Source organism: Rattus norvegicus, chromosome 12 (genome assembly GCF_036323735.1).
Source record: "Rattus norvegicus strain BN/NHsdMcwi chromosome 12, GRCr8, whole genome shotgun sequence".
NCBI classification, from domain to species: Eukaryota; Metazoa; Chordata; class Mammalia; order Rodentia; family Muridae; genus Rattus; species Rattus norvegicus.
Window position 1 is genome coordinate 11,509,361 of NC_086030.1, and position 15,342 is coordinate 11,524,702.

Below are 15,342 nucleotides of genomic sequence, written 5' to 3' on the forward strand. Positions count from 1 at the left end.
GTTTCTGTTGAACTTCCGTGGCCTTATTGGAAATCAATGATTGCTTCTGATCTTCAAACTGTCATGTTGAGGAGACCTAAAGATTAACTCACTCAATAAAATGGTCTGAGATTGCAGGTTGTGGAGAACTTGCAATAATTAAAACGCATGCTTCTGCACCATGGTATGTCCTATTTTAACAGAGTCTACACAGTGCGCGAGGGACTTCTTCGTGCAAGTTGTTTTCCTCCAACAATCCGCGTAATCATGGCATTTCTGGACACAGGTAGGAACTGACTGCAGGGCAAGAGCCTCTAAACTGGAGACAAGGAAGCTATTGCTATGCAGGGAACTGTTGCTATGCGGGGGCGTGGCATTGATGCCCGCAAGGACGCCCTGGCGGCCCCTTCCCCTCACCTGCACGAACTACATTTCCCGTGATGCTCCGAGAGGGTTCCGTTGTGACGAAGGGAACAAGCGCAGACGGGGGCGGGGGAGAGGGGGCGCTATTCCCAAGTCGGCTCTCAGGCACCAGCAGCCGCCACCGCCGCCATGTTGGGCTGAGGCGATGACAGGAGGCGGCCGGGGCGTGTGGGATTGAGGAGTGGAGGAGGAGGCGGAGAGTCAGGGCTCTGAGGGGGAGCTGTTCCCAAGCTAAGGGAGGAGCCCCCGGAAGACGCCGCGGAAGGCAGCGAGGCGGAGGCGGCCGGAGTACGGACGCGATGTGGCCCGACCCGCGCTGCTGCGCTGAGGCGCCCGCGGCCTGAGCCCCCCGGCGCTGCGCTCGGTTCGGCTCGGCCCGGTTCGGCTCGGCTCGGCGGCCGGCGAGGTCGATGCCCTTGAGCGCGGCTGCGCGCAGCTCGGCTGTGCGGCCCCGCGGCGCGCGCTGAGCTTCTCGGCGGCCCCGGCCGCTCTCAGCTCGGCGCTCGATGTGTAGCCACATAGTTATCTGTACACTTCGTCGCCGGGGCTTTAATGAGGACCTGAGTCGCGAGCGCGAGTGAATCACCGCCTGGGCCGGGGAAAGAGGACGGCGCATTTAACCCCCTCCCACCCCACTCCATGTCCCTGTGTCACTCGGCTCTGTCCACCTGGCGCGGCGGGTCCTGGAGCTGCTACTGCTGCTGACGATCGACTCCCCTCGCGCCTCTCGCCCCAGAAGCTCTTGTGCTCCCACGTAACTTCTACTTTTTTTTTTTCCTTTTGAGAAAGCTCAGCACGAACCGATCAGAATTGTGAAGGGTTTTTGTTTTTTTTTTGTTTTTTGTTTTGCTTTTGGGTTTTCCGAAGCTCCAGCACTTCTGCTCTTGTTTTTGTTTTGTTTTCTGCGTAAACCTCTGGCCCACTCTCAAAAGGCAAGATGTCCAGTCATGTCCCGGCGGATATGGTAAGTGAACGATAAGTTCTGAGGTTCGGATTGTATTGTGGTTTCCAATCTGATTTAATCGGAAGACGACGCTGGCGTCGGGGCGAAGGTTTCTGGGGCCCGGTGGGGGGGAAATGGGGGCACTTCTGGAAAAGCCAGTCTACTTGGTTTTGGAGAAGTTGGCTCTTCTCCCCTCATCCGCCCCCCCTTCCTTTCTTTTTTTTTAGGAAGCACTAGTTTTTGTTGTGGTTTTGCTTCTTCTTTTTCTTTCTTTTCTTTCTTTTTCTTTTTTCTTTTTAAACCGCTGGGAGTCACTGGTTCGGTTGTGTTTTCTAAGTCGCCAGAGGCAGGGAAATGCAGTGGAAGCGGAGGAAATTCCTTCCCGATTGCTAGAAGGCTCTGAAGGCTTGGATTTAAACGCTTCGAGAAAACGTCAGGGGCTGTGTGGGCACAGCCGGGGACGGGCGCCGTGCTGGATACCTAGGGTAGGAAGAGGCTGTCTAGCTCAGCGACAGACAAGATCGCTCAGACGTAGGTGCACACTTGATAGTTTCAGAGACAGCGGCGCACCTCTTCGGAAAAAGTCTTGCTGCGAGCCCTTGGAAACGTCTAGCCGAACAGCTATGACAATCCGAGCTATTTAAATGTTTTTTCAATTCTAGGCTGATCGCGTAAGGGATCCATTTTTAATATAGATATTACAAGGTTTCTTGGAACCAAGTATTTAACAGTTTTGCATTTTAGGTTCTTGTTTGTCTATTGTTTGTTTTAAGCCAGTTAAGCATGTTTATTGAGCCTGCATCACTGGGCGTTGAGAACTGGAAACAAAAAGTGCTCTTGTTTATTGAGGCTTTTTCCTTTGGTTTCTAAATGTTAGGGTGTGAGTATGTTGACTGGCAGTTACTGTGTAGCCTTACAGTGCGGAGGGGTGGGTTTGTGGGAGTGTGAAGTGACACTTTGCAGTCCTGAGGGCAGACATAATGCAAGTTACAGGGAGATGAATAATCCTGTTTCTGAAAGAATCGAAGTTAATGTAATCATGCCCACTTATGTCAAGTTGACATTTAAATGTGTGTGAATTACAGTGCGAACCCAAAATTGAACTTTGCTAATGACTGCATTTTTAAAATGTCAGATATTTCTATGGAGGGATGACCTGTTTTACATATGTTTAAAAGAAAAATGACCCTAAATTGTGTATTTTGACCTTGGTTTAAAGGTATTTTGTTTGTTTGATTTTCCACTTAATATGCTATTCAAATGCAAAGGAACCACTGGGTCTGCCTCCCGGGTGGCCACTCTGCTTGCAGCCTTTGCTTCCGGAGTCTTTAAACTCGGCTCTGTCCTTTTAGCTGTTCTTCCTTCTTGATGTGTGCAGGGGGAACGGTCTCCTGCCTGCCTGAGTGGCTGCCAAGGTTCTCTTTCCACTATTCTGGAGTTGCCTGGAGAGGTCTCTACACAGAACTGCAAATGCTTCTTCCCCTGTTTGATGAGTGATCTGTGGGCTCATAGCCTCGGGCAAAGATTTGCTCTTTGTAAAGCCTCCATTTTATAGCATCAGCGCAGTGAAGGCTACACCCACCTGAGTGCCATCTATTCTGTCAGAGAAGTTGTAATGGAATAGATGTGTGTAGTTAAAGCAGTGCCACTTTCTTTGGGCCCACTGATAAAGAAAAAGTGGGGTGTAGAGCACCAACCACACATCGAGGTGATTTTGGGGATGCCATCTCTTGATGACTGGAAGCTGTGTTGGGATTGAGGGACTGACGTAGGGGCAAGGGTTTTATTAATAGCCACAATTAGAAACTACAACTATTGTCTGTTTGAGATTGTGTGTTAAGGCCTTGATGACTCAGTGGTGCTTTGAGATCCCTGATTAAAGGTGATATGCAAGGGCAAAGCAATATTATGTAATAAACATAGAATGCCTTGTGATGTGCCTCAGAGGTAGCCTGTGCAGACTTCCAAGTTCTAAGTGGGTTTTGTATCTTGTGTTCATCTTGCTGGACCATATGATTGTTTGAGAAAATCCTTTTTAAACAACCATTTTCTATTACTTAAATTTTAGTTTTTCTGTCAGAAGGATCTTTGATAAGTGTGTAGAATTCTCTCTATATATACATGCATACATATATGTATGTATGTATATACACATGCACGCATTCGTGCATGTGTGTGTGTGTGTGTGTGTGTGTGTGTGTGTATTAAATACTGCCTCCTTAGAAGTTGTTCATAACTAAACTCCTCATACCAAAAACTGACAATTTGAGTTTGCTTTGGTGACTTGAAGTGAGGATGGTTTATTACTTTTTGATTTTTGAAAGCCATCTCTTCAGGAGCAGAGATGTTCCCACTAAGAAACATTTCCTTAAGCCTGACTCTAAATTGATTAGGATATGATCTGTCACAGGGTTGAACTTAGAAGTGCAGAATTGCCTTTCTGTTGGGTGCTGTAATATGAACCTTTCAAGTGCTATTTAGAAACAAATGTTCTGCTCCTTTACGTCTTAATGGTGCTCATCAGCCCTGGAAACATCCTGCCCAGGAGGTGGGGCGGGGCACTGATGTTAGAGCCCCTGCCCTGGTTCATTTGCGGTAATTCCTTCCAGACGGATGATAATTGCTAACTCAATTGACATTTGGATAAAGTCTTCTTATGGCTATGATTGTAGCTCATTTTGTGACTGGTATTTTAACACTAGTTTTAATTTTGTGAGTAGGAGTCACTAAAATTTACTTTCTTTACTGTAAAAACATACTTTATCCAGAAGGATAAAATGCGTCCGTGATTTGTTGCACCTTCTATACAATAATTCGCAAGGAGCCTTCTTTTCACCATTCTGCAGTGTACACACACACACACACACACACACACACACGTATGTTCTAGGAACATGAGTTTATTTACAAGAGATGCTGATTTTTCTTTGTGGATAGTGATAGAGTTGGAAACACATTTTACTAGTATCTCTCCTACGTGTGGAAAAAATCTGAAAATATTGGAGCAGAATTTTATTAAATACATCATATTTAAACAGTAGTTCCCTTTATATTTTGAAAACAGTTCACAATTTGTGGTCTTCCTTGGGCTGTAGCCATTGTTTGTGTCTTTGTAGTGACATGTGGGTGATAGGACTTGAGAGGGAGACAGGTGGAGCCCATGATGAGGACTCTGAATTGGGAAAGGTCTCAGCATGTAGGCTATGTTCATAAAAGTGTTTCTTCCTTTGGGAGACAACTTAGGACTTTGGACTAGAATTGCACTTTATGGCTTTTGGACATCCGTTACATCAAACCCTATCTGCTAAATCACCTGCGAGCCGGGTGTGCACACCTTTAATCCCAGTGCTCAGGAGGCAGAGGCAGGCAGGTGCTATGAGTTCAAGGCCAGCCTGCTTTACAAAGTAAGTTTTAGGCTAGCGGGAGCTGTACAATGAGAGCCTGTCTTAAAAGCAGAAAGGTGGAGACTGCAGAGATGTGTGTAGACGGTGAGGCGCACTGCTCTGTAGAGCAGCTGGTGCTCTCTCTGCTTGATCAACAGTTCGTAGTCTGGGGGCAAAAGGTATGGTGGCAATTGGTTTTGTCAGTACCTTTCATATGCTTCATAGAATACTTTAATTGTAATGCTTGGTTTATTTCTTCTAGTCAAGAAAGAAATATTTTTGGAGCCCTCTAGTGGGCAGGAAATAACTAAAATAAATTTCCTTTCAGTGTGACCTTTGATGGTTTCCTAAGTTAACATACAATGATGGTGAGGAGGAGCCAGGCCAGGCCAGGATCCAGAAGGCAGAACTGTCACCATGGGGAAAGTATTCTGAGACGAAATGCGGGTTCCTTCCTTGCTTAGACTCCATTTATCCTTTTCTTTCTCCTGCCACAAACACCGGTTTTTCCCCTGTTGAAGCTGGGAGAGCCCTTCAAGCTAAGGACCTGAAGAAGCGTGTGACTTGGTAATAGCACATAGTCAGCAGCATCTCTGTTGAGTGAGTCTCCGGGTTGTTTATCTGACTGTGTGTGATACTCAGAGTTTAGCCGGAATGGATTTTAGTTTGTTTTAGGCCCATGTCTACTTCCTTTCTCAGAATGGTCTCCCCTGTGCTTTGGTGTTGGTCTTATACTTGGTGAGGTGTAAGGACAAGTGTCCTAGATCTGTTATGTCTTCCATGGTGTTTAAATCAGAATTGGTGTTTTAAAACTGTTGAGACATTTTGACTCATGAAGTAGTACTGTGTGTGTTACTTAGAGGAAAGGAGAAGTGTCCCACACATGCTAGGAGGTAGGAAGTTTATGCTGCCTGCTTTGACTATTACTTTGAGTATGGAAAACACGCTGTTAAATATTAAAGCCGGGATGTCTTTCTCTTAGTGATAAACGGTGCTACTCTTCATAACATGGAGGGCATATATACTCTCTGACTTTCTTCATCAAAGCCGGGCTGGCACCCTGGGCTGGCACTGGGGTTTGGTGACATTTTCCCAGTTCATGAAGGTTGTGTTTTGAAACAACCCAGTGTGATCCTTTTGAGTTGCTACTTTGTTAAAATAGGATGTAGTGTGCTTAGTTTAACTTTTCTTGTTTCTGTCTTTTTGATTTAAGTACTGGCTACGTTGCCCAGGCTAGCTCCACACTAGTAATGCTCCTGCCTCAGTTTAAGTGCTGTGATTATAATGTGGGCCACAAGCCTGTCTAGCTGAGTTTTGATGGCTTAGGGCCAACATTTTGAACGCTGCCGACTCTGTTCTGAGTTTACTGCAAAGACTGTAATTGCACAGTTCTGTATGTAAATGCCAGGCCCTGCATTTTCTGTCCTTTTTGGATCCCTGGTTTATAAAATGAAGTGAGGCGAGTCAGTCAAAGTCTGAGAATAAAAATATTAGACCATTCTTGCTGCCTGTGTATCTTCTGGCCCCATAGTGTGGGTGAACTTTCCTGCCCCACCCCCACCCTCACCCCTTTCTGCTGTCTAGATTAACCGTGAGTGGAGTTTGTTGAGGAAGGTGTAAGAATTCTGGGCTGAGACCAGTAGCAGCACCTAGGTCACAGATGCTCAGGGGTTGTGGCTGCCCCGTGGTGCTGTCCACCTAATAGAGCTGCTATGGCTTCGTATTGAGATCTGAGGGGCAGAGCTGTGCCCTCAAAGACTAAATCCCTGCTGCTCAGAAAGATCCAGTGCTGTGGAGAGACCATTCCAAGAGCATGTTTAAATATTGCCTATCTGTTGAAAGGGCTTCTCTGCAAAAAAAAAATATTGCCGTGAATTTAACTTATCAGAAGCAAAAGGCAAAATTAGTTTGGGAAAAAAAAGCATCCAGTAAGGTTCAATTTTATTTAATTCACAGTTTTATAAATTCAGTTTCATTAGGTAGCTGACTTCTAACATAACGTAGTTGCTAGTGGAGTGCAAAGCTAGTAGGTGACAGAGATATCCCGCTCTGGGTCGGCGCCTCTTCGTGAGCTAGGCTTTTCTTCATGCCCTAGGAAAGCTTTTAAAGCCCATCAGTAATCCTGCTACAGGGAAGCTGAGGCAGCACGGTCACTATGAGTTTGAACCTAGCCTACCTATGAGACCTTGTCTCAGAAAACAGAACAAATAAAATAACAATAATGAAAGAAAGATCAATGTCAACATAAACTTACCTTCCCTGCTGGGAAGCTTATTTTAAGAACAAGACAGGCATGTTCAGAAACAGCACTCTTATTAACATGCTAATATTTTTAGTGATTGCAGATTAAAATAGATTCATACTTAGTTCATAGATAAGTAACTCAACATTTTACTCTATTTCTTTAGTTCTGCGAAGTGAGTAGTGTGACTTAGAGATGGATGTACACATCTGTGTGGATGGCATAGTGCAAAAGCCAGTGTAGTAAGAGACCAAGCTTCCTGGGTGTTTCAGCTGGTGTTTGCCTGCCCTTCTCTGTTTATGGTTGCTGGCTGAAATTTGCTGGGGATGTAAAAATTAAGCTTTTTGTAGACTAATTCACATTAAGAAGAGCAGATGATGTCTGTGCAGATTGTTCAGGAATCTGTCTTCAGTAAAGTAAAATGCCCTGTTATGTTGTCCTTAGTTCAAGGCCTCAGTGTATCTTTGGTTGCCTAGTGCTCTGTACACCCTAGGTTCAGAGAGAACCATAAACTTGAGGTCTCACAGCTAGGAGCACTGAGTCATGAAAGGGATTTGGGTCAGATGGCATCATGGTGGGCATTCTTTGCCTTCCCCACCCAAGCAGACAGACAGACACTGCTAAGGTCTTTGGGCACATTTTCCTACTGGTGCCTTAGATTCCTTCCCAGATCTTTGAGTCACTGCTAATTGATCAGAGTTGAGATGAGAGCCAGGTTATACAGCTTTGTGGCATGTTTGGTGACATTGGCATGGTTTTAGAGAAGCCTGCTTAGAGAAGAAGCTGGGCTGGGGGCTTCCTTTAAGTGTATGGGGAGCACCTTGAATCTTATATTTACCTTGGTTACACAGTAGACCTTCCCTGTATGGTGCCTCTCGGAATGCCTCATGTACACAGCACATAGGTTGCCATGTATGCTGAGTGCTCCCAAGCCTCTTGCTTCTATCCTCAGACTGGAGTGACTTATGTACAATGGAGACTATTGACCGAGTCAAACCTACTAGCAGTTTTTAATGCTCTCTCTTCTCTGAGCAGTATTTCATGACTGGGTTTACTTTTTGTAATGACTAGCTTTTGAGGAGAAAATGTTCTTTCTGGTAAAGAAGACTGTTGAAGGTCAGCGTTATATCTCAGCAACACTTTATTCTCGTGATATGCTTGATTTTCTTTAAAAGTACAATTTTGCTTTAGAAATATTTGGGATTTTTTATACAGTCATAAAACATCATATATACTTTGTAATGTAAACTAATTCCAGCAGATGTCAGTTACTTAACTAATTGTGTATTTGCAAACATCATTTTCTTTCACTCCTTGCTGCTGTAAGTCTAGAGAGCACGTGCAGGGTGAAGGAGAGGGGACTGGGAGAAGTGGGGAGAGGCCTAAGCGCTTTAAGTCCCCACCACACCACTGCCACACTAGGGATTGAGTTCCCAAGGCCTGACTGAGTCTTCAGGGCACGTTCAGACCACAGCAGGTATGTAAACCTGTGGGAAACAGTGGTATTATGACTCTTGTCAAACGTGACTTCTGTCTTCTGAGTAGTCCTTAAAATAAAGTTCTTAGGAATGTAGTTGTTGTGACAAAAAATAGGTCAATTATTGAAGTCATAGATGGGAAGGTACCAATTTCATAATTAAAAAACAAAACAAACCCCTTGACCTTCCAGTTGAATGCAGCTATTTCACTACACCAGGTTACCAGGGGTATCTAGATAGCCCAGGTTAGCCTGGATCTCCATCCTCCTGAGTGCTGGGATTAGAGGCATGTGCCACCACTCATAGCTGCTTTTTCTCTTTTAAAAAAGACTTTATCTTGTGTGTGTGTGTGTGTGTGTGTGTGTGTGTGTGTGTGTGTCATGCCATGCCATGCCACATGCTTGCCTGGTATCTGAGGAAGTCACAAGAAGGCATTGGATCTCCTGGAACTGGATTTACTGATAGTTATGAATGACAGTGTGGACGCTGGGAATCAGACCTGGGTCTCTGCAAGAGCAGCAAAGTGCTCTGAGTCATCTCTCCGGCCCCACATTTTTCAGTGTGCTAGCTTATTTCTCACATCTGACGCTTGCGATTTTGTTCATGGAAAAGGTTAACAATTTTAATTTCTTGTAAAAATCTTTGGCAGATCTAGGTGTCAGGGTTACACTGACCTCATAAAATGATCTGGGAAACGTTTCAGAATTTTTTGGTAAGATGTTGTGGGTATTGATTTTATCCATAAATGTTCCAAGGCGTTCACTAGCAGGACCAGCTGTTTTGTTTTGTTTTGTTTTCTTCGGAGCTGGGGATTGAACCCAGGGCCTTGCGTTTGCTAGGCAAGCGCTCTACCACTGAGCTAAATCCCCAACCCCCAGCTGGGGTTTTCTGCAGATTATTGGTGACGTTTCCTCCGCACCTGCAGTACTGTCTGCAGTGCTACTATGTCAGGTTTTGCTTTTTCAGGGTTCTGATAGGTTAACTAAATTCTCTTTGACTTGAATTTTTTCAGCTGGTGATGTTCGTGATCCCAGCTTTTCAGTAAGCTGTGTCTCCTTATCTCGGTGATTTCAGGAGCCCATCTCAGATTCCTCTTCTGCTAGTTTCTAGTTTATCTTTTCCCTTCTACTCTAACAGAATGTACTTGCTATTCTTCAGTCTGTCGTCCATTGCCGCGGCCCTCCCATCTTAGTACATACATTCATTTGTGTAGGAAAACTCCCTTTAAAAAATTAGCTAGATCATGTAAGTTTAATGTATGTTCTTTTTATTGTCACTTAATTCAAAACATTTTTAAATCTCAAAAATAATTCATTGTTCTTTAAGATTTCCACTGTGCTGTTTCTGTTGACCCATGGATCACTTAGAAATGGGTTATACCCCATTTAAACATTGGGGATTTTTCTACCTGTGTTCTTGTGATTCTGGGGTTCCAACTCAGGCCTGTGGAATGTTAGGCAGCCACTGAACTCTTCCTTGCTGTTGACCTTACACACACACACACACACACACACACACACACACACACACACACACCCCAACATTCAGTTGAAAAAAGTACACTTTCCAAGTTTGTGGTAACTCTGTGATCTTTCATTCTCTCAAGCCCTGCCTTGTGCTTGTGAGGCTGGGTTGTTGCCTGAGGATGCATTCCTGGGGGTTCCACCTCCCATGGGAGCCATCCTTACAGCCACGATTGTCTTTTCACTGTCACGCTTTGCTCTGTGACTCTTTTTGGTCTTGAATCGAGTCTGAGTATCACCCAGTGGGCTTTGCTGCTACAGCATGATAGCCGATTCCTGCCTTCTCTGTGTCTCTTTTCCACTCCCTCCATCAGTCCTTCCTGTTTCTTGTTTCCTGTTAGAAACATGTTTACTCCCCTCCTTAGTGTGTTTGTTATCAGTCTTCTTCCTGCTCTGCACTGCTTACCCCTGAGGTCACCATGCTCTGTGCTTTACTTGGGCCTTCACTCTCAGGAAACAGGAAGGGCTTTCCTACTTCTTAGTCCCATCTAGTCCTCCTTAACTCTTTGGTTTATTTTAAACCAAAGATACCATTGTTGTTGAAAATAATAGTAACAGTGGTAATAGCAGTGATGCTGTTGTTTAGAAGGTCAGCACTTAGATCATCCTAATGGTTACACTCTGGGATCTAGATTCCCAGGTTTGTATCTGGGTGACTTTCCTTTCACTAAACAAACTACTCTCAGTGTCGGTTTTAGTGTAATGAGGTCTCTGTCGTGCAAACATGTGCATTTCCCTACATCTTTAAATTTAGGCTCTGTCGCTTGAGCACCCTCACACCCTCAAGGTAGTTCCCAGGGCACGCGCCTCCCTCCCCGACCCTTCAGTCAGCCTTGGTGCCTCTCACTGTTTTTATGGTTAGTATTTCTCTTTGCTGTCTTTGGTTTTAGGCCTTATGATTTATAGAGAGCCTTTTCTGGTGGTTACTTAGGAGTTGGTAGATGCTTTCCTTGAATTTGCCTTTGTCTTGCCACCTTTTGTCACTTGGACATTTCCCTAGTGTGCCTTCTTTGTCGCTTTAGCTAGTCTTAACCCCATGATCCTTCCTCCTCAGCTGAGTGCTGGCTTCACAAGCATTCCTATGTAAATACACATACACTGTGTGAATTCAGTTGCCTTCCCTCTTAGACCTGCCATACTGATGTTGGGTCATTTCATGGTTTCCACTGGTCCCCCACCCCTGGGTCAATTCAGATATTTTCTGCTAACTTCTCTTCTGATTCATTTATCTTTTCTTTCCAATATTCAGTTACTGGGTTTTATCTTGGAAATCCTAAAGTGCATGTAAGTTCAGTTTCTCACTCTGTTTTCTTGGGTGTTTTTGTATGTGTTTAAATGTTTTTGTTCTCTTGTTTTTTATTATCTGATTGTTTTTCCTTGGATGCTGATGAAAAAAATTGTAGATCTGACGGACAGTTTCTCCAAGCAGGAGCTCATCTGCTCACTTAGCAATTAGAGGCATCTTCTCACAGGGACTTCTCTGTGAGATACAGCATGTGACCAGATTCAGCTTATTCTCATAGCCCTCCATCTGGTGGAAGGTCTGAGTTGAAGTTTGACGCATTTACCAAGATGCTTCTTGTTGGTAAGTTCTGGATTTCAAGTATAGTGAAGCCAGATGAGAACCCTTCTTAGCTTTGTTTTTAGCCTCTTTGTGCCTTCCCAACTCTCTCTGTGCTTTATTCAGCACATGTTTGGAGGACAAAGGCATCAGGCTTGCTATTTGAGGGTCCCTTTTACCTGGAGTTCCTTATTCCTGGGTAGTTTGGTAATATAGAATCTCAGGGTCTGTCTTTGCCGGTAAGGTGGATTAAGCTCTCTCTGGCTGGCACCTTTCCTCGTGCCCAAAGAGGATGGCATCTTCCCGTACCCTTGCTTCTGCCTTCTCTCTCTCTTGTCTTCAAAGAGCCAGGTTTTCGGAGACAGGGATGGTCATGGTATGTTATAGTCGCTTTTCAGTGGAAAGTTGTGCTTCTGGCTTTGGTTAATACTAATTTAAAGTGATCTCATTTTCTTCCTCATAAATTTGGGCAACAAACATTTTTAGATGCTACTCTGCTGGTTAGAGTCTGTCAGTGGTTGGAGCCAATTATTTTCCTACAAGTCTCTTAAAACAGTTCCCTTACATTGCCCTTCCCACCTTCAGCCTCCATGAGATTTCTGTTACTGTATGTCTTGCATCCTCTCCCCAGATTTGCTTTTTGAAAACCTCTCATTCTCTGCCCGTTTTGCTTGACAGTGGCCAGTCTTCATTCACTGGCTAATGGGACCAGGGAAGCATTCAGGCTTTGGCAGTTAGGGTTATGGTCCTGTCTCATATCTTACAGTTTGCCCTGCTTGTCCACAAATCTTGTCCTTTCCTGCTTTTTCTCTTTCCGTGCAGTCTAGTCATCTTTTCTGCCTAAAATTTGCCTCCCCTTTCTTTTGTGGTGTTAGTTTCTCCATGCTATCCAGTGTCATCAGGTACCACACTTGGTATGGCACTTGGTTTGCCGATAGAGACAGCCCTTCTAAGCTGTTTCTTTGGAGAGACAAAAACACCAGTGTAGCAGAATGGTTTTTCCCTTTGGAATAAAGCATAGAGGGACAGTACTAACATCCTATCCAGATGTTGGCGTCTTTGGTTCTGATGGCTCAGGGGTATGTAGGGAGCAGTCACAGCATTACCTACTGGGCAAGGCTGCATGAACAAAGTTGTCCACAGAGAAAAGGCAGCTTGCTAAAGGGTGGGAATGTTACTCATTGGTCTAGAATTCAGAGTAGGCACCACAGAATCAGTTGCTCTCATAAATATTGCTACCTCTATTCTAGCAATTGTAACTATTGCTGTTTTCTCACTGGACAAAGTGTATTCTGAGGACAGAGCTGGCTTGTTTTTATATATCCCTGCCTGTGCCTAGCACAATACTGTTAATCCCAAAGATGTGAGGACAAAGACCACAGACCCAGCTCATTGTGGTCATTTAATAAAAGCAAGCTTTTTAAAAAAAATTCCTGTACACTGCTGGCAACCCCTAAGGCAGGTTTGAGAGGTCAGCATTGGATGTGAGGAAGACAAGGTTTTTTTTAGCTTGGGTAGGGGGTTTACAAATGGGGGATTTGAAAGGCAAACTATGTGGGGTTACAGGAGCCATACATAAACATAACAAGTTGGTTATGATGACCTTCTGAAACAGACATGGTTGCAAGGTGGTTGGAACAAGGTAGTCATAGTAACAGGTTGTCAAGGTAGTTCTAACAACCTTTTTTAAAAGGAAGGTAGGGTTGCAATATGGTCATTACAACTTCTTGAAAGAAAGACATGGTTGCCGATTTCTAGAATAGGCAGTATAGAACCATTTGTAGTTAAGGTTACAAATGGGACAGTCCAATCCTTGAGGAACAGATTTAATCATAAATAGGGATGAACCTAGTTTGTCTTTATTAAATATGATGGCTTTCTAGCCTAAGATGGAGACTGTCTGGTTACCAGTACCTAGTACAGTACCTAGCACAGAGAATACTCGGAAATGTTGACTAGCCCTGTAGATCGGTGCAGTAAGCTAGTCACCTGACACTGTTGAGGACTACTAGTGTGGCTAGTGTGCCAGAGAACCGTACCTAACTGAAGAAGTAGATACATGTAGCTGATGGCTACTTTGTCAGACAGGGTAGTAATACACTACCTTTTCAATAAAGTGAATGAACCTCTGTGACTTTAATGTGCGTGTGTGTGTGTGTGTGTGTGTGTGTGTGTGTGTGTGTGTGTGTGTGTGAGAGAGAGAGAGAGAGAGAGAGAGAGAGAGAGAGAGAGAGAAGCTAGATGTTTCATTGTTCTCTGTGGTCAGTTTAGTGGAGTAAGGGAGACTGATAAAGCTGGTATAATCAAATCCATATCTTGTTAATAGGTTAAGGAAATGGTAAACAGAGTTTCATTAAAGATCCTTTTCCTACCTAAGTCTTTTTGCCTCGTGTAACTTTCAGCAATTAAATACAGTTCAGTGAGCAGGGATTATTGATGGGTTAGCACTAGTCCAAGTGCTTTATACATGGTAACTTCATAAAAGTTTCCTGCAATTCTCTGAGGTAGGTATTGCTCTATTTACAAGTAAGGAAGCCGAAATGGGACTTTTAAGCAATTTCCTGCTACATGATGAAGCCAGGATTTAACCGCAGGCCTGGTTTCCAGAGCCTGCTGGGACTCAGGAAAGGTGTACAACACTATTTCTTAGGAGGGATAGAGAGGCTGGCAGGGTGCTGTGAACCATGACCTCAGGTGGGCACCTGAGTGGGGAGTGCTGAGGGCTGCAAGACATAGTGACAGCCTGTCTGGAAGAAGGAAAGCAAAACAGCATGGGCAGCACTCGTCTAACACAGATGCAGCAGCTACAAGCTCTACTCAGGATCTTTAGCATTTGGTCAAGCTCACTGCACAGAGAATGGCCAGAACTAATCTGTAGGGTTTAGCGCTTTTCATAGGAAAGGCGTTAGGATGACAGACTGAGAATAGAATGGAAAATGGCTCACATGAAAAAGGCACGCATAGTTTTGAATGTTGAACACAATTTCAAATAATAGGAACCATGAGTGGCAAGCCAGTGTGTTGCACGGAATGGGGAACATTGTTCTCCTGTGAAGAGGCTGGGCCCGCTCTTCCTCCTTGTGGGTGGCTCACATGTGCTGGCACTGAGAACTTCATTAGAAGTTTTCCCCAAAGCAAGAGTAGCCTGTGTCAGTGCTGTGAGTTAGGAGACCTTGTTAGGCTTTAGCCAAACAGTGTAGACAAAACTTTGTGGGGCTCTCAAGAGATTTATCCTTGTAGCTTCCTGTAGAAAAGTTTTGGAGTGGGGATGGCAAAAGTGCTTATTGTCCATGAGTTATCCCCTGTGACAGGTCTCAGATCTTGCTGTCCATTCCTTGACATTAATGAAGGTTGATGATTAATTCTGAGTGAAAGGGCACATCCTTGGATTCTCTCTGAATTGTTTCTAATTTGCCAATATGGTTCTTTTCTAACCTTTTGTTTCTTTACAAAAAATGATGGTCTTTTTGATGGAAGAATAATTTTGAAAAATGAACATAAAAACTGACAAAATACATGATTATATAACCACAGTATAATTATTTTTAAACCATCCATAATTCCCTAACATGTCTCAAAGTCATCAGTATTACTATTATCCGATTTCAGATACAAAGCTTAGATAGTCACTTTCATATACAATTTTCAAACAAAGGCTTTTACAAATAGAACACTGAAGGATGTTTGTAAATGGCTTTTGTTTTATGAACACTGAGAAAGGAGAAGACCTTACACAAGAATTTTTGAGTTCTGAGGTTTTATTTAAGTCTTGCTGTATGAGTATACAAACTGTTACCATACTAGCTGTTA

General features: G+C 44.0%; 1 protein-coding gene across 1 annotated transcript in view; it reads left to right on the plus strand.

Annotated features, from left to right (window-relative positions):
- The first annotated feature begins 551 nt into the window (after positions 1 to 551).
- Positions 552 to 15,342, plus strand: part of Ubl3 (ubiquitin-like 3) — a 44,637-nt gene continuing 29,846 nt past the window's right edge. Inside the window, exon 1 of the mRNA NM_001015030.1 lies at positions 552 to 1,366. Within this exon, the coding sequence (NP_001015030.1) occupies positions 1,340 to 1,366 (27 nt within the window). The 5' untranslated portion in view covers positions 552 to 1,339. The remainder of the gene's footprint in view (positions 1,367 to 15,342) is intronic.